The sequence below is a fragment of the Camarhynchus parvulus genome, chromosome 1 (genome assembly GCF_901933205.1).
Source record: "Camarhynchus parvulus chromosome 1, STF_HiC, whole genome shotgun sequence".
Lineage (NCBI taxonomy): Eukaryota > Metazoa > Chordata > Aves > Passeriformes > Thraupidae > Camarhynchus > Camarhynchus parvulus.
The window spans coordinates 30,374,251-30,397,686 of NC_044571.1; the positions used below are offsets into that span (position 1 = coordinate 30,374,251).

At 40.5% G+C, this 23,436-nt stretch overlaps 1 protein-coding gene across 1 annotated transcript in view; it reads left to right on the plus strand.

Annotated features, from left to right (window-relative positions):
* The window catches only part of TBC1D8 (TBC1 domain family member 8), a 49,574-nt gene that overhangs the window by 12,834 nt on the left and 13,304 nt on the right, over nucleotides 1–23,436 (plus strand). Inside the window, exons 2-10 of the mRNA XM_030950848.1 lie at nucleotides 1,112–1,222; nucleotides 5,541–5,659; nucleotides 7,003–7,231; nucleotides 10,885–11,125; nucleotides 18,504–18,711; nucleotides 19,873–20,067; nucleotides 21,298–21,480; nucleotides 21,844–21,994; nucleotides 23,040–23,254. Coding sequence (XP_030806708.1) covers nucleotides 1,112–1,222; nucleotides 5,541–5,659; nucleotides 7,003–7,231; nucleotides 10,885–11,125; nucleotides 18,504–18,711; nucleotides 19,873–20,067; nucleotides 21,298–21,480; nucleotides 21,844–21,994; nucleotides 23,040–23,254 — 1,652 coding nt within the window. The remainder of the gene's footprint in view (nucleotides 1–1,111; nucleotides 1,223–5,540; nucleotides 5,660–7,002; nucleotides 7,232–10,884; nucleotides 11,126–18,503; nucleotides 18,712–19,872; nucleotides 20,068–21,297; nucleotides 21,481–21,843; nucleotides 21,995–23,039; nucleotides 23,255–23,436) is intronic.

Genomic DNA, 23,436 nt, shown 5'->3' on the forward strand with positions numbered 1-23,436 from the left:
TGCATATGCAAATCATGACATTTAGATAACTTTTTCATGGATAGCTTGGTTTTACCTGCTCAGGGGAATGGGTAGCAAGAAACTCCAGGAACTCCAGGTGTTCTCAAGACTCGAAAGTCTTTTTTTGGGGTCAGCAATTGCTGCAGCTCTTAAAAATGAATTTGTCTGTACTGAAATCAAGTGGTGATTTGCAGTGGAATACTGCTGCAGGCTTTCTTGGATACAGTGGTAGGTATGCAAGATACAGGAGGTGATCTTCCCTTCTGCTAGTGGCTGAGACTTCGGTGGCAGTGAGCATCAGGTCCAGTTGAGTGTCATTCTTAAAGATAACCTGGAGAGATTCCAGTGTAAGTTCAAGAGCAGTGAGTTGTTTGAACAACATGATCCAAAAGGAATAGATGAAGTGATTTGGATTTCTTTAGAAATAGAGAAATCATTAAAGGGTGGGAAACCATGATAATTTTTCATTATGTTGAACATTAGTATCAGAAGTGTCTATGGCCGACTAATCTGCATGTTCCAGGGAGCAAGATTAATTTCCAGCAAGAAAGTTTAAGGCTGTGGTAGTTGACTTGTTTGTTTAGGGTAGGGTTGTTTGTTAGGGTATTTGTTTGGTTTTGTTTGGTTGGTTTATGTAATTTTTGTTTGTTTGTTTGGTTTGGGGTTTTTATTTTTTTTTTTTTTGTAAGAATATTTAATAAAAATAGTGGAAGAAGCTACCTGGAGAAATTGTTGCATCTTGATTGTGGTGGGTTTTGAAGAACAGGTTAGACAAACACCACTTACAGCATAGGTGTATTTATCCAGCTTCAGAGCAGGGCTGGAACTGTAACTTCTTAAGATGCCCTCAGGTCTTTCCACTTCAGTTCTGTGGTTATATTCATATATATGAGGCAAAACCAGAAATGCAGAGAATTCGATATGCTTTTGATCTTGCAAGCTGGTTTGCCTTTTGCATTCTGAGCACCTGTAAATTAGAAGATAAAACTGGGGAAGAATCGTTGTTGTTACATTCTGTATTTTAGTTTTATCGCTGTAAATGTGAAACAGCTTGCAGGCTACAGAAGTGAGAACTGGCATTAATCCTCTTTCCCCCCTTTTTTCTTGGCAGGTCGCTTGGTTGGTGCCCTCGATGCCGTGTTAGACTCTAATGCCCGCGTTGCTCCATTTCGAATTTTACTCCAAGTTCCAGGCTCTCAGGTTTACTCTGCCATTGCATGTGGTGAGTTATTGAATGGATCAGAAGTTTACTGGGCCATAGCTATTGGTGAGTCACAGATGGAAAACCCCAAACTGATTCTGAGCATGGTCAGTGTCTGCATGTCCAGGAAGTTCAAGGTAACCCCAGCTAGTTGTGTGTGTGTGGAAAGCTTATTTAACAACCAAATTAACCTCTGGTTAAAATCACTGAAGAAGTGTTGCCTAGGAACATTAAGTTTCAATGGAAAACTTGTTTAGCTGAGGGTAGTTTGCTGCTTTCATTTTCTCTGTTGCAAAGTAGTGTGTTTCTGTTCCTATGCAAATCTTTTCCTGCAGTAGTGGTCATCCCTTACAGCAAGAAGCTACCTAGTCTAGGCTTTCACCAGCCTAGTCCTTCACTTGCTTACTGTGAAATGTCTTCACTTTGCTATAATGAAGTATAACTGGAACATCTGGAAGATTTGTTATGCACTAATCCCTTTTGCAATGTTTCTGCAGCTTCTGAAAGTCAAGCTCATCTTCAGGAACATGAAATTAGCATGAATTGCAGCAACCTTGCCATGACCCAGTAAAAGCCATCTGGAGTTCCATTCATCCCACTGTTGCTTGGCCAGTGTGTAGGGCTGCTCTTTTTTCTTCTGCTCCGATCTAAAAAATCCTAGCAGTGAAATTTACAGCAGTTTTCTTTTGGAAATGGTTCAAAGCTGTGACTGGGGAGCATTAGGAAGCATCTCTTTAATGAGAGGATGGCCAGATCCTGGAACAGGATTCCTTCCGAGAGGTAGTTGATGTCCCATCAGACCTGCCAGTGTTTAAGAGACATTTGGACAATGTCCTTGATAACTTCAGCTTTTGGTCTGTCCTGAAGTGGTCAGGCAGTTGGACTAGATGATTCCCAGGATTTCAAGGAAAACAAGAGGAGCTTCTTGAAATGTGTCAATAACAAAAAGGAAGCAAAGAATAATGTGGGCCTGTTTCTAAATGAACAGATTGCCCAGAGTGGTTGCGGAGTGTCCCTTACTGGGAACTTCCAAGAGCCATTTGGACACAATCTTGTGCAATGTGTTCTGGGATAACCTTGCTTGACCAGGGAGGTTGAACCTGATGACCCATTGTGGTTCCTGCCAACCTTTCCCATTCTGCTGTAGATCCCTTCCAACTGACGATATGCTATCCTATTCTGTTCTTTCTTATGCAGATCAAGCCATGAAATAGTTGGGTAATGTGAATGTTGACATGTCATTGATAGTGTTTGACATAGTAGTCCCTTAAGTGGAAGAGTCATAAGTTTATATATTCACCCTAATCCTTTTCTCTCTACATGCTCATCCAGCAATTTTTCCTTGGTTCAGCAGAGATTCCTCTGCACGTTTCCCATTAATACTGGGAATTTTTCCCTGGGCCAGATGTGTGTGTGAAGAAGCTTGCATAAAGTCCATTTGGGCTATTTTTGTTTTGGCTAGGTTTTCTTTGTTTTGCAATTGCTCTGTGCTTTCTATCCCTCCTCCCCTCCTTTTTATATTTAAGTAATGCCCTCTCATGGAGAAATTTAAGATCTTCATGCTGTTACAGTCCTGTGATGAAACCAGGTAGCTTTCACTGGAAAAGCTTTCATGGCTTCTTGATTATTTGAACATATGCAATACTACTCTCTGGGGCTGATCCTTGCCCCACCCACACTCTTACTGCACACAGAATTTGGTGTGGTTTTTTGATTTTGGTTTTTTATTTTTTGAAGGAACTACAAATGACAAACTTGCTGTGTTGGAATGGCTAAGGATTTTGCTGAGACAAACTCACATGATTAATGTTTTCTAAAATTCTCTTTGGCTCTTCTGAACAGATGCTCATCCCTGAGAAAATGAGGTTTATAGTAATAGAACGGAAAGCAGAGGGGTCTGTTTTGTGTGCTGCATGGGTAGAACATACACAGTTGCCAGAGCTGCACAGAACTAAAGAACCATGGAGCAGAAGCTGTTTGTGAATAATATTGCTGCTGTGAAACCCTGACATGAGTGTCCAGGGGAGAGCTGGCAATAGAAGGCAGAGGAGCATCACCCCAGCCCCTTCTTGGGAAGCTGGAGAAAGACATTCCCCACACAGAGGTGGTGGTTCCTGCTGTTGTACAGCGAGGGCAAGGAGCTCCTTCCAGTCTCCCAGTGTAACTTGATTGTGGACAGCCATCATGTCATCAGGCAGTTAATTAAAATGACATTTTGCGTTGTATGTTGGCAGCCCTCTGTTCCAGGAGCTGTAGGCTTAAATGATAATATATGCTTAAGGGTCAGGTCTGTTACAGACATTTGTAAATCTCAGAGGGGTGCTAGGAAATCTGATCCCTGCACGGCTGTTCTGGCAGAGATGTTTTAATCCAGATGGTTAATCATGTTATACCAGTACAGGAAAAAAAAAAGTCTAACCTCACCCCTTGAAATTTTTCTTTCAGAGGGCTCATGGGCAAAAAAGAAACTCAAGGCTCAGTCAAGCAAAGTTGGTTTTAGGAGAGGGAGAGCAAAGGATTTAGTGAGAAGTGGGTTTAAAGAAAAGATTCTGAGGAATGAGGCAGCAGTTAGACAAAACACTTGACATGAGCAGATGAAGAAGGTGGTAAAAGGTGGAATGAAATGCTGTGCAGAGCATCAGCACAGGAAGAGGAATAAGGAATGGAAAGAAGAGATTGGCAATGCTTGGGTCAAATTGCAGAACAACTTTAAACTATAAAATAGAGATTATAAATAAAGAAGGGACTCAAAAAATTGAGTCGGCCTGACCAAATGAAAGGGCCAAAATGATCTTTTGGTATTTGATCAGAAACCCTGGGGGCAGGCAGGAGATACTGCAGGAGTCCCTGTGGAGTATAGCTGCTGCCTGGGCTCAGAGCAGTCCCAGCAGTGGGGATGCTTCTATGAAAGGGATCTTGCTCACAGCTTATTTCACAAGAGGCAGCCTGACAGCTTGCCCATACACATGGTATCTTGTAGTTACTCAGAAATAAAAAGTCAACTCAGTATTCGCTTTGTGCTGCCATTTCAGTATAAAATTACTCTATTTCTGGTGTTCTTAAACATTTAAATAATTTGTTTTCTTGACCTAAAGGGCTTTTAAGTGTCTCTAATTGTATGATTTTTTAATTTAAATTTAACCTTGATTAATGATATTTAAGAAGTTCCATTACAAGACCTTCCTGTCAGGGAAGTTAAAGCATGGAAGGTTTCCCTGCCAGCTGGCATTCTGCATGGAAAACAGAGCAGAGGGAAATGGAAAATCCTCACTTAATTTATCATTTTTTGTTGTTGTGAGGCAACATGATGCATCACTAATGTACACACAAAACAAATCTTGAGATAATGGGTCTTCTATTTGAGATTAATTATGTTCATGTGTGATTTGTATTTCTCTTACATACAGCTATTTCTTTTCTTTCTTCCACAAGCAAGGCACTAGGAGAAGCACCTATTACTGCCTTTACTTTTTTACCTATAATGTCTAATTACTGACCAGTAGGATCTGGAGGGCTCAGATTTTCCCTTGTTGGCCCTGTATGGTGCCCATCTTGCTATGACTTCTCTGTCCTCGTGTCATGCAGAGACAATTCAGTTTCAAGCAGAAGGAGCCAAAGCAGATCAGTAATGAGTGAAATATTATTTCTGGAGTTAGTGTGAACAGATTAGATTTAAAGAACCAGCAAACCCCTCAGGTGTTTAGAGAAAGAAGCTTTAAAGTTTTGAAAAGCTGTACTAGTCAAAGATTTCCGTTTGCTGTATTTCTTCCCCAAACTGTAGAAATTTGCTCTTGTAGAACCTTTAGGTGCTGGTGAAACAAATTCTGTTTTAGGTACTTTATTTATTGTAGAAGGTTTTGTATTCCTCTCAAAGGGTGTGCATGTGTTTGTGTGTGGGGTGTGTGTGCATGTGTGTATTGAGGGAGGGAGAGAGGAAGATCAGGGACTTTTGGGAGTGGGGCATAAATCAGAGGTTTCCAGTGGCCACTTAGAGAATGTCATGTCAGAATAAGCTGCAGTCTGGCAGCTCAGGATGAAGTTTTGATGTTTTTTCTGCTTTGACTTTTAATGCAGCATTTGCTGGCTGAGAGCATTTGAGAAGATAAAACTAAAAGCCCTAAAACTAATTCTCTAAAACAATGAGGTTTTTGTTTTTCTCTAGCTATGCTGCTATGAATGAGACCTTTTTGACCTGTTTGCTACTAAGAATTCTGAGGTTTAAAGTTCAATTTCTCATAATGAATTTACGAAATAGTCCATTTTATGACTTTTTTCCTCCCTTCCTTTCAATTTTATCTTGCAGGATTAGTTTCAATATATTATTTTTTTGCCCTTCTAGGTGCCACGGCAGAGGAAATAAACCAGCACTGGGAATGGCTGGAACAAAACTTGCTCCATACTTTGTCTGTGTTTGACAATAAAGAGGATATTGTTAGTTTTGTCAAAGGGAAAGTCAAGGTAAGGAAACTGTCTCACTTTCACCCTCTCCTGCCCAATTACATGTGATTTATTAGAAGAATGCCATGAAGCTGTTGTCACTCATGCTTGGTTTTGACCATATAAACATGACTTGTTTTCTTTGTGGCTCTTGCACCTGCTGTGCCCAGCACATGAAGCTGCTGGCTCACCACAGGGTTGGAGAAATGAGCATCCTTTTGGAAGGTTAAAGAATTTTAAAAGTAAAGGAATTTTGTGACCATAAATCAGATTAAAAATAACAGTGGCATGTGGGGAGTAACTTAAAAAGCCTGGTGTCCTGAGCTCTGCTTTTAATGAAATACTAATGAACTCTAAGAGGAGCTTGGTTATGTCTGGGTGGGAGTGTGGGTTCACTGGTGGCTGCTGTACCTCAGGGCCTGCTACAAGCTTTTTCTTGCTAAGAGTTTTAATGGGATGCTCTTCCCTCCATAGCCTCTTTTTCAGTTTGGAAATTTTGTAGGAACATAATGCATTTGGTGAATTTCAGCCTTGCTGCTGTGAGCTCTGTGGGCTCTGAATTTGGAGAAGAGGACAAAAGCAAAACATCACTGTACAAATCCTAGTTTTTATCCTGCTTTCTTTAAAAAAAGGCATGTTGTCTTAAGTGCACTGAAATACCAAATACAACTAATCTGTCTTGATAACACAGTGACAGCCTGTTACCTAGCACAATACATATCTAAAATTCTTCAGGTTTCATTAGTTAATGTTAAATCCAGGTTTTGGACCCTTGCACCTGCTGAAGACTTTTAGCACGTTAGGATTGCTTGGTAATTACAAACTATTGCAGGTGCTGTAACATATGAATTATTTGTCTGCATGGTGCAATGCATACTTAACTCCTTTGTTGTAATACCACTATTAAAAATCTGAAATATTAATTACATTTATGTAGATGTTCTTGAAACTGTGTTTGTAATGGTTCCAAGCATGTCTCAAGTTGTTGACACATCTGACTGCTTTGCTTCTTCGCAGGTAAATAGTACTGTTCAGTAGCCACAACTGTTACTCTGTTTTTACTCTGTGTATACAAAATAAGAGCAGTCATAAGCCATAAGTGAAATTGCAGAGATACAGTCCTGTTGAAAAAACTATGAATAAGGTAAAGAAGGCCCCAGAATTCTTGCTTTGGGAGCATTCAAAATGTGTGAGAGATGCAAGCACCAGAAAAATTTCTCCATTTGTGAAAACTGCAAATTGACTGGAATTTTTTTGTGAGAAAGTGTTGCATTTATTAGAATTTGAATGGGCAGTTTGTAGCAGCTTGCCTGAGTGTGAGTGCCATAGCTCTATGCTGACATATGGTCTTGTTCTGGGTTCAGGCACTGATTGCAGAGGAAACAAGCAGCAAACTCGCTGAGCAGGAGGAGGACCCCGAGAAGTTCCGAGAAGCCCTGGTGAAATTTGAATCCAGATTTAATTTTCCTGAAGCAGAGAAGTTGATCACCTATTATTCCTGTTGCTGTTGGAAAGGAAAAGTTCCTCGGCAAGGCTGGCTTTATTTGAGCATCAATCATCTCTGTTTTTATTCCTTCTTCCTGGGCAAAGAATGTAAGTGTAAATGCATAAGGAATCTTATGCTGGGGAGAGATATAAATACATTTAAAAGCAAGAATAGCCACAGTTCTTATGAAAAACCTAGCTGATCTCTGAAATTTAGTTTCTGAGTTTTTAGATATTAGTTATTAGGTGAAAAATCCTTTTTAATTCAATTTTCACTTCAGCCTTTGTGTTTTAATATGAATCCAGTAATGAAAATAACACTGCAAGAGCACAGAGACATAGTTGTTACCTGGTTTTTCTTTTTGACATTGGAGCAACCTTAAGATGTAGCAGACCTTCTAGAAGGTCTAAAATGAGGAGTTTTAGTGCTGAAAAGAGTGAGTAAGGATGGGTCCCTCCCACAGGCAAGGAAGCAAAGTCACCACATTGCAGCAGGGTGGTCAGGGAAGGGCTGGTGGGGCCAGGGGTGCCTGAGTCAAGCTGCCTGCCTTAAGAAATCCCAGGACAAGTAGAAGGAATGTGCCCTGGAGAACCAGGTGAAAATTCAGAGCTTTTAAGGAAAAACAACAGCAGTTTAGGGATTTGTTTGTGTTTCTGAATAGCAGTGCAGTAATGTCACAAGAAGCATATCCTGAGGCTTTTTGGCCCTTCAGATGGTTCAGCAAGTTCTAAGGATTTAGTTGGGATGTTCTTCTACAGAGAAAGAATTGTGTGGATGGAAAGCCTGACAGAATAGATATTAGAAGGTAAAAATAAAAGTAACAGATGTAAGATGTGAAAATGAATGTAGCCATTTGAACTATAGCATTTCTCTGTTCAGTAAAATTGTGCATAAACCTCTAGCCTTTTAAGGCCTGTTTATCCTGCTGGAACTTAAACAAAGTTAGCAATAGAAACCTATACTGCTGTAAATATAGCAATGTTTGTCAGATCAGTTAGGAAAACTTTGCCGTATTTCAACTGGATGTAATATTGAGATATAGCTGTAGATTTAGAAATGAAGTTCTTCTTAAGAAAGATAGTAACTTGTCATTTCTAAGACTGAAAACATACAAAGACATGCTTAGAGCTGGAGGTCCTTTCTTCCCTTATATTATTTCAAGCTACTTATTTTGTCATATCACCAAAGATGAGAGAATTATATTTGAAGTGCAGCTAAGTTTGTTATTCACTATAAAAACAAAAGTTGAGTTATGCTGGGAAGAATAGAATGGAATTTCTTCATATACTAGATACGTGAGTTCTTGTTTAATCCCCTTGTTTTCTGGTTAGTATTAAATTCTTTGTCAATCATTTCTTCTTATTATCATTGCAGGTTTTCTCTCATTAAATCTGAGCTAGCCAGTTTGCCAAAGAACACAAAGCAGAAATGATACTTATTAATGATAGATAAGAAGGAAGGAGAAGGGAGAGCGAAAAACCCTTTATATGGTTCCAAAAATTTTGTTTATGCAATACCACAGATTGTTAAATGATAATGGAAATACAATATCATGTTGTATTGTTTAAGAAGAGATTTCTTCTCATGTCTTTAATGATATTCATTATGCAAATCAACAAAAAACAAAAACCAAAAAACCCAAATCAAACAAACAATTACATGTTTGCAACTTTTTGTTTTGACCATGGAAAATGCGCTGTTCATTCAGCAGTGCAGTCAGTCACATTGTCTTTGTGTTCCCATACATTTGCATGGAAATGTGAGAAAACCCCCTGAATTTTCTTTTGGTTAAACAAACTTCCCTAGCTCAGTGGGAAGCAGCATATATGCTGAAATTATTCCCACTTCCTTGATTGTGATAAAGCAGATTACTTCTGTTTCTAGGCTAGTGTTTTGTCATGTTTATGAAATATTTATATTACAGGGAATAATCCAGATTTAATACAGTTGTTACTATTTGAGAAGCTGATGCTGATTACATGCAGAACAAGCGATTCGTTGCCTTTGTCTTTTTCAGGCAGCAATCACAAATGAAATCTGGTTAAATCTGGTTTTCAAAATGTTGCTAAGAAATCACATTTATTGTGTTCTTCAATACTACACAGAGAAAAAACTCAATATATGAGTTGCAATAAAATTAGTTCTCAATTGTGTTTTACCTCTACAAAAATCCCCCCAAATCATAGACTGAAATCTCTGTATAGGCAAAGTGTTAAGTCTTCTGCTTTTGACAAGTCTTTTCCCCTCTTTTGTTTCATTTTGTGTTGAAGTGATCTGGAATGTGATATTAGAACCCGTTTTCAACTTCTCATAATATTAATTTACGGCTTATGTGAGTATAAACTCCATGGAAAATTTTTTTCCAGGACAAGTCTCCTTTTATCTAAGCTTCCAAGTGTTTGTAGGATTTGAGAGGTTTAGATCATCAGATAGCTTGGAAGGGTGTGCCAAGGTTTCTTCACATTTTTAATTAAATTTGTGTTTTTCTGAAACTTCGAAGACTTTGTACCTTTTATCAGTGACTTGAGTATCCTGTACAGGCTGTTGTGCTTTTTCTGTAACCAGCACTGTAGAGCCTGTGTGACTCTGACCTGCCTGAACAGCAGTGCTGTTGCTACAGCATTATTTAATCTTTCTTCCCTTGGCTGGGCTGGTACAGTTGATTTTATGATCATTTGCAACAGTCTCTGCATGTTGATGCAGCTGTGCTTTATTTAAGTAAGAAAAAATGCAATCTGTAAATAATCTTGACGGCTGTGGTTCATGTAGTACAGAAAACTTGCTGAGGGTAGCTCCTTAGGTAATGAATGGTCTTTGATGAGTGTCATATATATATGACAATGTTTGTTATTGCTGCCTTTTTATTGCTTTATTGGCATCAGGAGACCAGCTAGGGATGTTAAGGGCTGTAGTCTTGATGTTATTGGCACAGAGAAATCTGGGAAGTTTCCAACAGTTGTTAAGAAGAAATTGAATCTATTTTAAAGTCCTTTCCAGCCTAATTTCTACCCAGAGATTCATGTGAGAGGCAAGTAACATCCTGCAGTAGTTATCTAAAGTAAGCTGATTCTGTTTGCCACTTGTATTTATGTGATTCAATGGTGTCCTACACTTCTTGTTCTCTATAAACAAGCCTGACTACAGGTAATGTTTAGGGCAAGATGTGCCCTGTGAATCTTTCCAGTAAAAAGTAACTAAATGGAAAGATCCCAAAGGCTAGGCAGCTTTTTTAATGTCTTGTTTATAGTCGTAATTACACTTTATAGCATTCTCCAAAACAGCTTTCTTTTGGAGGGGAGTTAGCTTTATTTTAAAAGCTAAAGTAACTGTGCATGTAATTGGTTTTCCACCTGCCTAGTGTTTTGTTTCTAGGAGATTACAAAGCCTTTCTCTCTTCTCTCTGTATTCTGGAGATGTACTGTTTCTTCTGGTGGCAAGGAAGCAGGCTGCAGAAATGACTTGTAAAGGAGTTAGGAGCACAGGGTATGGCAGATGTTCTGCAAAGGCACCACTCCCCAGTCTAGCATTTCTTGTGAAGATAGTTAAAATTTTGAGGGAGAGATTCTGAAAAAGACACGTCTTTTGGAGTGGGTGAGATTGAATGCAGAGTCATAACAGACACTTCAGCATGTGCTTGGTCTTGCCCACAAAAATTTCTCTCCTCTTTGGTTTCCTTTTCATTCTGAATTTGATTGTTTCCCAAATCTGAAAGATGTAAGCGAAGTTTCCAGCACACTTTTGCTCTTCTCTTGGATTGCAGTGAAACTTATCATTCCTTGGGTTGAGGTCCAGAAGCTGGAAAGAACCTCCAATGTCTTCATGACGGACACAGTCCGTGTCACCACAGCAAATAAGGAGCGCGACTTCTCCACCTTCCTCAATATCTCTGAGGCTTTCAGGATCATGGAGCAGCTGGCCGATGTGACACTCCGAAGGCTACTCGATAATGAAATCTTTGAACTGGATCCAGGCCTGCAGGATCCTACTCAGATTACCAAGAGGTAAAAAGATAAACTGTCTCATTAGCAGAGGTTCAATAGTGGGATTCATGGTTTGGTGTGTTAGCTGGGTAAGATTTCAAAGCTTTGTTTGATTGGATGCAAAAGAGACTTCACAGTGTGTTAGGCTGTATCTAAAAGGTGCATTTTAACTTTATGCAAGATACATTTTTTGACTTTATATTCTTCCCTTAAACAATGCAAAGTTTCAAAAGTACTGTGACCATAGAAGGGAAGATTGCAGCAAGGGATATTTTCCATCTTCCCTGAAGAGCAGCATTATTTTGCTTAAATTTTTGGTAGTGTGTAGGCTTCCCTAGTGCCTTCAGTTCTCTGGAATTACTGCTTTTGATCATATCTGAAACATGGAATTCCCACTAGTGTGATTGCCGTAGCCACTTCAGCAAGCAGTTACAGGACTTAAAAAACACACAGTTGTGGTATTGCTATTGTCAGCTCTACCCCTTGCATCCCTGAAATGCATCCCTGCGTTCCTCTCCCACTACAGAAATGCATTGGCTCTCAGGGAAAGATCGATGGCTATTTCTCTGCTGGTAGCGCAACACACAACTCTGTGTTTTATTTGCTGCTTCGAGAAAGGGGGGGGAAGCTGCCCTGAGGAATTGTAGGTGGGCAGGATGAAATAGCCCTAACTGGAATTTGCCTCGGGCTTCAAGGTTAACGTGCTGATTTAAAATACTTCTTTTCTGAATGGGATGTTTGTGGAGCAGTTATCTCCTCTTGAATCATGCTCTTTCTTGCTCTTCCTTCCTCTCCCTCTGCCAGGGGTATGAAGGGAATCACCCAGCTGTTGCTTCCTGACTAAAACATAAGGAATGCATGGTATCATTTCCCAAAAAAGAGACCAGTAGCCATTTTATTGTTTCTGAGGGACATTTTTACAGTGGTGGTGGGCCTATCTCTCAGCTAAACACTTCTGCAAAGTGTCATAATGGAGTTTAAAACAATAAAATGGACTTCCTCTGCAATTTCATACATACACACAATAAGGAAAATCAGTGACACCACGATTTTATCATTGCAGAATTCTGTTGAGGTAACACAGTGGTGAGCAGCCATAAAAATCTTTGCAGGCTTTTTTTAATAACCAGGGTTCCTTGGAGTACAAGAGCTGCCATTGTTTTTACACTATGTATATAACTTGATTTTTTTAACGTTGTAGGCTTTTGGCTCAAGAGATGTAGGGATGTATACTTTAGCTAATGTAGAATATGGCTGTGCTAGGTTGTATCTCAGCCCCTTTCCATGGTTTACCATTTTATGTTCCTCCTGCTTTTGGGCTGAAAAGTTAGATGCAGGAAGAGAAATCCAGAGGAGATGTAACAAAAACCCGGGGGGAGATATTTTTCAGCATCGACCAGTTTTTGTCATTTTCATTTCCCAAAATAGTCTTTGAATCAGGGGTACTAACTGAATGGAAAGAAAATAAAATTACAGTTTTAAAGAAAAGTATAAGCTTAGTAATATGCTATAAAAAGGGGCTCTCAGGTAATCATCTTGTAAGTACATTGTGGCATTTTTGAAAAGCAGTGTGCCCATTAGTGGTCAAGCAAGAGAAACCTTCCCACACACTTATTCAAACTGGTTCTGTCTCTCCTTCCCTCCAACTAAAGAAGAAAAAAGAAAGTAAAAGGAACACAGGGAGAAGGAATAAATATATCAAAAATATATCAAATAAATATATCAAAAATATATTTCCCTGGAGATTTCCTGGTCAAGATGTTCTCTAACCTGTGCTGTGGCTTGGGATGGCACGGATGATACCAAAATCCCATTTCCTCTGCATGAATTAGGCAGTGGTTGGATAAGTTGCTGTTTCTGGTGCCCTTTGTCCCACTTCAGCAACCACTTTAATGTAAGGTGATTAAGCAAGACTGTAGTTTGACTAGTGGATAAACTGGTTTTTAGTGTTAACATGTTTTGGGGGGAATGTTTTACTTTCTTGGTGAATGAAGTTTTGGTTGCTGCTTTTTTTCTTGAAGCCATTTTAGTACTACAAGAGCAATTGCTTTTCTCTCAACATGTTCCCTCTAATTGTTATTGTTAATTCTTGTACATGATTAGGAAGCAAATAATAATCTATGAAAACGAAAGCAGACATACACATCATTTGAACTATTCCAGCTCTGACAAATTGATGAATTTGTAGATGTCTTGTGTTTGCTAGGCTTTCTTTTGTGAGAGGCTTGTTTCAACATCTTTATTTTTAGAGAAATGCATTTTCAGTGCTGTCATGATTTGTATATTCTACAGTCTGAAAACCATAAACCTTTGCGATTCCTGAGGCTTTTGGGTCGTCTTGCTGATCCGTGGAGGGATGGGACTCAGAGAGGCCATGGGATTAGGCCCACAACCTGTGACACAAATTATGTCATGGCCAGAGTCAAATAAGTCAGTATGCAATTGTTTGTGCTGTTTAATGAAATGATTAAGCACAGAACAATGAATTATGAAGGGATCAATGGCAATGGAGGTAATTGCCATAAAAAGCAAAGTAAAGCTGATGTGTTTGGTACCTGCAAATGCCATTTCTTGTAGACAAATGTATGTGCCATACAATTTTACTGGAATATATATGGTAACTACTTTTTCTTTTTTAAAAAAAAAAGGCTGCAGCAGTTTCTGGTATAGGTTTCTCATACTTCTAATTTCCATCTCTTTCAGGATGTAAAAGTACCCATTTCATTTCTCAAATGTAGTGAGAAATTCTCTAGAGCAGAACCCACAATTTAAAAGCTTTAGTGCTGGTATAGGTAAGGTTTTAACAGTGTGATATGTTTTCCCAGGCTCTAACCACATCAAGTGTCTTTCTTCATGTTTAACTGTGTATTACCAATGAGAATGACTTTGCTTCATGTGAAGGCAAAGAAGGTTGTTAACACTGATCTAAGCCCAATGGAAACTGTTTGAAGTATCCTGAGTCATAAATGTCGCTTCAATCTGCATTTATTCCTTCAGAGAGAGAATCTGAGAATGCTTTAAACCTTGAGCAACAAGTAGAATGTGACTAGAAAAAACTTCCTTTTATTGTGTCTCTGTAGCAAAAGGTAGGGTTTGGGTTATCTCTTCATGACTGCCAATGTGTTTTTTAGGATTTGCAGTAATGGGCATATCGGGATCCATACCAGTACTTCACTGTTCTGTCACTGAGAAGTCTGAGGTCTAACTTGAATCTTCCACGCTTTTTGGGTCTGTCACCTTTTGTTCTATCCAGTACTATTGAAGAGATCAGAGGTGCTCACTTTCTTTGGAGCAGTTTGCGCTCACTTAGAGCAATCATTTATGCGTTTGAGGGTTGATGTGTATCTTCTTTCTCTTTTTTTTTAATTATTAAAGTTTTTTGAAGCTGCACTGCCCTACTTCCACCAGGGTTTTCTTATCAGTGTGGATTTTAGCCATTCTGGTCACTCTTCTCTGGACATTCATCACTGATGCCATGTTGGGGCAGGCACACAGTGGAGGGATATAGAATTGCCCCAGAAACCTTGCCAGTTCTGGGAGTGCCATGCTGCATTTGGTGGCCATGAACTTCTGCAGCGCAGGCAGTGTTCCTTTTCCTCCTGTGAGCATGAGGCCACTGGCTCTTGTTCAGCCTGTGTTCCTGTGTAACCCCCAGGGATGGCTCCTGGTGGAATTCATCTCCGTGCTGCATTTGTGAAGCTTATGATATACAGCTGAAAATATTTGTAATGGTTTTTTTCCACAACATCGCTTAAATTTATAAATATAAATCTGAACCTGATCCTGTTTTTATGTTCATTAGCCTCTACCAGCCTTGCATCAGGTGCAGGTTTAGTGACAATCTCTTGATCCATCATACAGGTTGACAATGAAGACATTGAACAGAAGTTAATCTAGGACAGATTCCCAAGGGAGTCCTCTTGATACAACCTTCTAATTTATTAGGAAGCTCTGAAGGGCTGTGTTTTGAGGTACTCTTTTGCAACTGTCTTGGTACAACAGTTTGCCAGTTCTAGTTTAATTAGTTTCATGAGAGGCTATATCAAGACTTTCATAAATTTTGGCTAAAACATTCATTGCAGCTCCTTCATCTACAAGTCTAGTGTTCCTGCTGTGTAAGGGAATGTTGTTCAGTGTACATGTGTCCTGACAAGTCCATGTTGGCTCTTCTCAGATAACATCTCCTGACTTGCTTATAAGAAGCCTTTCTTCCCACATGAATTTAGCAGTTCTTCTAAAAAAAAAAGACATATATTGTTGGATGTGTTATTTCCAAGGTATCTTACTTTCTGGAGTCTCAATAGTTAGAAGAATCTAGTAATCTGTCTCTTGAAACAAGAGGTCAACAAGGCTGTTTAGATTTTAGACAGGCAACAAGTGACTCAGCAGAGCTAAAATCTTGCCAAGTTGGCTTCTGCTGGATTTAAAGCACAGAAAAACATTTGACAGTGAGGACAGCATTTTAAGCATCCTGATGCTTCTAGGCATTTTGTTAGTCTTGTGTGTGTTATTTCCTTTAATTTAAAGCTCTTGGAAGGTGATGTGGGGGTCATGCACTAAGGAGTTATTGCAGTTCAGGCTTGCCATTCCCTTTGAAGTGCTGGAGTTGGAGGCAGTCCATGATCCCATAACATGCAAGTTGGGAGCTGCACTCAGAAGGAATTGCTGAGTTTTTTGAAAAGCAGGGAACAAGGCAGTTGCATCTTGTTGCCTTTTATTCTTCTGATGCTTGTGTAAATAACTCAATAAACATTATTTTTACATAATGATAGCTTTCCTTTTTTTAGTTAAGTACTACTCAGTATGCTGCATTTGCTTAACAACCAAACCCACTCGGAAATAGTTAAGTGAGAGTAGAAATTTTCAAACAGGTAGGGGTGCAAGTAGAAAGATTGCATTTCTGTTTGGTGTTGGAGGTCTTGTGAAACTCTAAATGGAAGCTGTGGGACTTGGTGACGTGGGCCATCTTTGTTGTATCATATTTAAACAATTGCCTGTCTTGTTTTAGGAGCTAAATTTGTTTGTGGGTTTTTTAGAGTTGTAGGGTTAGGGGTTTTTTTAACCAACTCTAATTTTGTTTGGGTATGTTTATGAAGGGAAACCTTTAAGCCCTAGAATTTGCTTGCTTAACAGGAAATATATTCTTGGTGTTCAACTTTAGAATAAAACCTCTTGTTTGAGCCCACAGTGGTAGGTGCTGTCAGCATCTTGTCCCTCTGCTACCATTTTTTATTCTGGGATCCCTCCTCCAAGCAGGCTGGTCCATTTCAGCACTTGTTTCTGGGGCAGCCCTGGCTGTGGTGTGTTCCCTGTGGTGTCCCTGTGTGAGCCTGTGCGTGAGTCATGGGGGGACAGGCAGTTCCAGGGATGTTGGGATTGGCAGCCTTCCACGGGTTAGTGGGGGTGGATACAGTGCTGGTGAATTTACTTAGTTTCAGATGTGACTAATGTCATTCTTCTTCAGCTTAGAATCCTGTGGTTTGTTGTCTGAAAGTCCCTGCATGTGGAGCCCACAGCCCCAGGAAATGCGGGAAAATCCTGAAAACGCAGAAGCTTCAGATTTTGGAGCATAGGAAGCAGTCAGCTCTTAAATAACAGACATGCATGCCTCAGTAGAGGTCCCACTCTTCTGTATAAAGCCTCTTTTCACTTAAAGGTCAAGAAATCTTCACAACCAAGTAGATGCTGGGGGGCTCTTACCTTGCAGCACAATAGCAGGAGAGCACAGCTCTACCAGACCTGACTGCAGATGCTATCAGGAGCATTCATCTGTGCTGTGCAGAAATGGAAAATATTTTAGTGGTGAGTTAACTAGGAGGCATATCCTGATCCAGCTTTGTCACAATAGTAGATCGCTGCAGGCACTTATCAGAGTTACTCTCGCTGTGGAATTTCAGCTCGGGAGCAATCTTTTTGTCTTTCTTCACAAAGGGGGTTTCTCTTTGTTCTCTGTGAAAAAACAGGAGACTATTTGTCTGCTTTCATTGGATAATATTATTAAGGAAGATAGTGCTTGAGTAGGAAACAGAAGCTGAACGCTGGTTGAGCCCATTCTGTCTTTTCTGTTGCTTGCAGATACAGATCCTCTCTTCTCAGGTCTCTGTTCTGGATTGTCTTCCTCCCTGTTTCTTGTGGCTAAGTCTTTTTCTGTGGATTCAACTAAACTAAAAAACCCAAAACCCAAACAAGTAATTTATTTACTTATTGAGCCAGTGGCTTCATTTGTCTCAACATATATTTTAACAGGGAACAGGGCTGGGGTAGAGGGAAGGTGTCTGCAGAAGAGGTGGGTGAAGGAAGGAGTGAAGAGGGGATTTACAGCACCAAGGTACCACTCCCTGTTGTGCTCCAGCCCACGCTTTAAATTCTTTCAGTGGCACAAAATCCAGCTTTTTTTTTTTTTTTCCCTTTTCCCTAAGGTGAATCACGCTAGGAAAAATTTACTTGTAGTAAAGAAAATAATAGAATTTAAGCCCTAATGTTTCTGGAGCTGCTGTTGGTGAGCTAATAGCCATGGCCTGTTTATAATGTAATTGCATAGTTCTCTAAATTACTGCAGGCTTCTTCATTAAGAAAGGAGAAGAAAAATAAGTCCCCAAAGCCAAGTCTGTATAACCATGGCTCAGTAATGAAAGTTTCATTTATTTAAACTTTTCTCTTCACTTAAATGTGGATGGGTGGCTGGAAGGAGGCCAAGTTCAAACTGAGTGTGGCTGGTGCTGTTATCCCCAACTGAGTCTGTAAGTGACCTGAAAGTGTTCTGCATTTTGAAACTGTTCTGAGGGCTCTCTGAGGCTGCTACTCTGCAAGTTAAGGATTCCATCATGTAAATGCCACCATCATTAGCACTTCTATTACTGACCACTTTGGAGGTAGTCAGTGAACAAATGCATTACTTTTGGGTGCAGGTGCAAGTCCCTGGGGCGATGTTGGTAATGCTACTGTGAAGGGAAACAAGGACATTAGGGTAATCTCCCTTGCTCGATATGTGTTCATCAGATGAAAGATTCAGTTGTCTCCTGGGCACTGAAATTTGTAACTCTTGGAGTCTGTAAAGTCATATAGCAGCCACAGAAAATACATGGTTTAAAAATAATGTAAAAAACCCCCAAACCAGCAAAACAGCTGATTCAAATTAGTGTCCTTTCCCTTCCTAGTTACTATACTAGTTGCTTTTGACCTTATTGTTAAACAAGCAGTTACTGATAATGTTTTCCTTTTAACATATTACAAAGTTGCTTGTACAGTGCTCTGTTCACATAAGCACTGAAGATTGCTGTGCATGGTGCTTTTATTCTGTATTCCTAGCTCTTGGTGAGGCCAACAAGAAAAGTTAGCCTCAAACTGCATGTCCTGACTTTCGGGATCTCATGATTCATTCTTGCTGCTTTTTCTCAAGGGATCTTGAAGCCAGAGCACAGAATGAATTCTTTCGGGCCTTCTTCAGATTGCCCAGGAAGGAGAAGCTGCACGAAGTTGTGGACTGCTCTCTCTGGACGCCCTTCAGTCGCTGTCACACAGCGGGGACAATGTATACTTCAGACAGTTACATCTGTTTTGCCAGTAAAGAAAATGGCTGTTGCACTGTTATCATCCCACTTAGAGAGGTAGAGTTTTTTGTTTGTTTAATTTTGGGTCCTTATCTGCCTTTTTCTACCCTAAGCCTCTGCTGCCACTTGACTTACCTTGACAAAGTGTTGTTTGGTGAAAAAGAGTAGGATATTTGTGTGTATCCTGCCTACAGGATGGTTGTACAGCTTGTTCTGGGACTCCTTAGGGCCTGAGCTCCTAAAAATATGGGTGATTCAAAACTATCCTCAAAGTGAGGTATGGACAGGTAATGCAGCAGGACAGAACACTGCAAAAACAGAGTCTGCTTGGCCCAAGACTTGGACAGGGCTCCTCTCCCAGCTCCACAAACACGTACATCCAGCTTGATGTTGATGGAGACTGGCTTGGACCCATTCCAGCAATGCAAAAGCATCCTTGCCTGGGATCAACACAAGTGTTGAGCTCTCCCTCTGTAGACAGCCTTTAACAAATCTATGGGTACTTTGCCAGGCTGTAGGGCAGAGAGAAAGAGGGGATGTTATGCCTGCAGTGATGGGCTGACAAATTTCCATGAAATCAATAGATGAGTTTAAATGGAGGGGGAGAGCACAAGGGAGGGTGGTGGGAGTAGAACATGAGAAGGAAACTGTCAGCTAACACCTGTCTTATCTGCTGTGGATACAAGGCTGTTATGATCTCTTAATTAAAGCTTTCCTTTCATCCTGGACTAATAATAGAGTAACATCCAAATCATAACTGTAGCAACTTACCTTCCTGTTGCAGAAACAGAAAACAATATGAGAACAGTGTTGTATACATAATAAAAACTAACAAAACAACTGTTTTTCCCCATCTTCAAAGGTGGGAAAGTAAATTTCCTTCTCCACACCCAGAATTCGATCAAGTTGGTCCTTTTATAAATATTTTTTTAAATCATACACTCCTGTCTTATCTTTTCCCTCACTCTGCTGTTTAGAAGTGGGATGAAAAGTAATTTAGGGAAAAAAAAGGCATCTGGAATACTTTTTGACATTTGGTTTGAGCTTCTAGAGAGACCACGAACTTCAGGCAGTTGGATGTGTTTGATCAAGGAAAGCCAATATGAATAACCACATTTAAAGCATGCATATGAATTGCTGTGTTTTGGTACATGTAGAAAATTTGAATGTTTTTGTGGATGTGGTGCCTAATGTGTTTTCTGTAATGTCTCTGGGAAGGTAATCAGTATAGAGAAGATGGAGGACACAAGCCTTCTCCCTAATCCCATCATTGTTAGCATAAGGAGTAAGACAGCCTTTCAGTTCATTGAGCTGAAGGACAGAGATACTTTGGTGGAGAACCTGCTCCAGAGGTTCAAAGAGGTGAACTCCAGCAACACATTGCACTGCAACAACTTGCAAAATAACAATCAGGTACTGAACTTTTGTTTTATTATTAATTTAATATGTTTATCCATTATTCCACTGTCCTGCCTTCTTTGGGAGGCCCCCAAACTGATCTTGAGCCAATGCTTATCTGATGCCACCTTTAAAGAGCTGGCTGGTGGGATAGAGGACACTCACAGCATAGTTGTGATTGACATGCTGGGGAGAGCAGGGACTGGGATGGCTGCCCTTCACAGAGACCTCCACAGTCTGGAGGAATGGGCTGATAAAGACCTCTCAAAGTTCAACAAAAGCAAATGTGAAACCTGGCAAAACAAGCCCATGTGACAGGAGAGGCTGGGAATGGGCTGGTTGGAAAACAGCTGTGTGGAAAAGGAGGAGGAGTCATGAACAAGTTGAGCCTGTAAGTCAGCTGTGTGCTCCTACAATGCAGAGGGACAACCTCATATCAGGTTGTACTAGCAGGATTGTAACTAGCAGGTCATGGAACGTTACTATTCCCTTTTATTCAGCACTTACGAGCCTCATAAGGAGTACTGTGTCCAGGTTTGATTCTGCTTGATTACACATGAAAAGCATTGATAATTTGGAGTAAGGCTGGTGGAGGGCTATAAGATGGTCAGGGGCTGGAGCACCTGCTTTATAAGGAGAGGTGGAGGGAGCAGGGCTTCCTCAGCCAGGCTTCTGCCAAATAGTGGCGAGTTGGAAGATAAAGGCAAACTTTCCTTCCATATGCCAGTTGAAAGACAAGCAGCCACAGCTTCAAGGTTTAGCAAGGAAAAATCTGAATAGATAAAAAGAGAGATTTCCCCTCATGGTTGGGCAGAACTGGACCAGGCTGCCCAGAGCAGCCATGCACTCTGCTTTCTTGAAGCTACTCAACTTGACTAGGCACAGACTCCAGCAACCAGGGCTGAGAGCTCCTGCTTTGAGCAGGGAATTGAAAATGATAGTCCTCTCCAACCTAAATTGTTCTGTGATTTTGTCTTTCAAATCATAACAGGAGAAGACTATTGGGTAGCTTGTCATCAAGGACACTTAGAATTGGCTAGCAACTTTTGCTTTAAAGTAACAACCCTTTTCCTGACGTGCAAATGAATGACAATTTGTATAAAGTCTTGAGGAAGACCTTTCCTCTTGAAAAGTGTTAAAGGTTTTGATGCAAAAGGCAAAGGGTAACCCAGCTCTGTTTCGAGGACAGTTGAGGATGTAGTTCTTAGCCTTTTCAGTCATTACCACTTTGATCTGGCATTGCAGAACAGCCTTGCCTTTGGATCCATGTGCACGCTGGGGGATGATGAGCCTGCGTGTCTGGGAACAGAGGCTTCACATGGGAAAGAGAGAAGTGAATGTGAAAAGGAGAACAATTACTTGCTCAATGCAGAAGCACTAAGGTCAGACTTTCATCAGTCAGGAATGCCAGGCCTTGATTTTGGAAAGGTATGTAACATTTGGGGAAAGCTGTAGGAGTTTTAGGTTTTGTTTTTAAAAAGCTGGGGTTATATTCAGACAGATGTTTTTAGTAAAATGTATTGTTTGGAGAAGTTAGATACGGGACAACTTTTTTATTAGGTTGGATTTTTTTCTTCTCCCTCCCCCCATTTCATTCTGGTGGATATATATAATCTTTATCCCTGTGTGGTGAATGAGATATGCAAAGTGGGGAAAGTCAAAGTCCCTAGAGCAGACTTCCCATTTCCATTGGAATGGAATACCTTGTGGAATTTCTAATATGTGAAATGCTTTTGTTTAACAGTTCTCACATGATGTTTGTTTTTTTTTAATGTATGTTCTTGTTCCCAGTCTAGGGAGCAAATCAAAGAGAGCCTGTGGGATGACCATTTTGCAGAGTATGGCAGAACCGTGTGCATGTTTCGCACCGAGAAAATCAGAAAACTTGTTGCTATGGGAATTCCTGAATCCTTAAGAGGCAAACTCTGGCTGCTTTTCTCAGGTGGGCATGCTTAGAAATGTTGGCTGTAGGCATCATCTGATTCTGGAGATCGCAAAACATTTAGGCAAGAAATCTCTCAAGTGCAATTAAATGTCCTTTACGTGTAACCTGTGATACTGCTTAAGGAAAAGACATGATCTGAACTGAACTAATATATGCAAGGAAGTACCCGGGTAGATCTGTAAAAGTTTTACCTCATGATGATACCATATGATGTACAGAAGAATCAAAATAACATCTTTGTAATCTATGTAATTTAAAATTAGCATCATGTTTTCACAAAACAATGTTCATCTTCAAGCAGCAATTAGATTGTAACGTAAATACCGAGTTAGCCCTAGACAAATCAGATTATTGCAAAATAATGACAATCTCAAAGTTGGCAGACCTGCTCCTGCTTCTTGTTGAATGCTGGCAGGGCTTACAGAAACTGGAGATGGTAAAAACAGCTCATTTCATCAACAGATATGGCAGAGCCAGAATGTGCCTACACTGTGATCTCAAGTTTAGTCCTTAATCCAATATATGGCATATTCAGACATTTGTAAATGTGGAGCTTTTCCTCCTTGAAGGATGTGAACAGTGCTGAGTACATTTCTCCCAGTAATATGTGAGGATGGTGAGACACTTGGAAGGGGTTGCCCAGAGAAGCCATGGATGCCCCATCCCTGGAAGTGTTCAAGGCCAGGCTGGATGAGGCTTTGAGCAACCTGGTCTTGTGAAAGGTGTCCCTGCCCACAGCAGGGGGGTTGGAATGAGGTGATCTTTAACCAATACTTTCAACCCAAACCAGTACTTTCTGCTGGAGACATCTTTTGCTCAGTCAAGGTGTTCCGAATGATGTTGTGTCATGTAAGCTTTGCTAGTACTTAGTTTTCAAGACGTGTATTTTGATAGGACTTTGTCTTTTAGGTCTGGATATTCACAGACCTTGGGGAAAACCACCTTGCTTATACCCTTTTGAGCAGTATTCCCACAACACTTAGGTTTAGCATCGTCCTTATCCACTCCCATCTTCCTCTTCCTCCCTTCCTGCTGCCTCCAGACGCGCAGACGGATCTCGCCTCGCACCCTGGCTACTACATACACCTGGTGGAGGCCTCCATGGGCAGGTGCTGCATGGCAAGGGAGGAGATCGAGCGCGACCTGCACCGCTCGCTGCCCGAGCACCCGGCCTTCCAGAGCGAGACCGGGATAGCCGCCCTCCGGAGGGTGCTCACCGCCTACGCACACAGGAACCCCAAAATAGGATACTGCCAGGTGGGACATTCCCAGCGGGATTGTGCTCCCTGCTGCTTCCTCCCCTTCTGTTGTTCTCTTAAGAGTGCTTTTAGTGGTCCTTTTTGTAAAGAAAGGCCTTTTAGTTGGATAAGTACGTAGTTTTAGATATTAAATGTCATTTTTCCTTGGAAAACGACGACATAGTCTCACCAAAAGGCTCT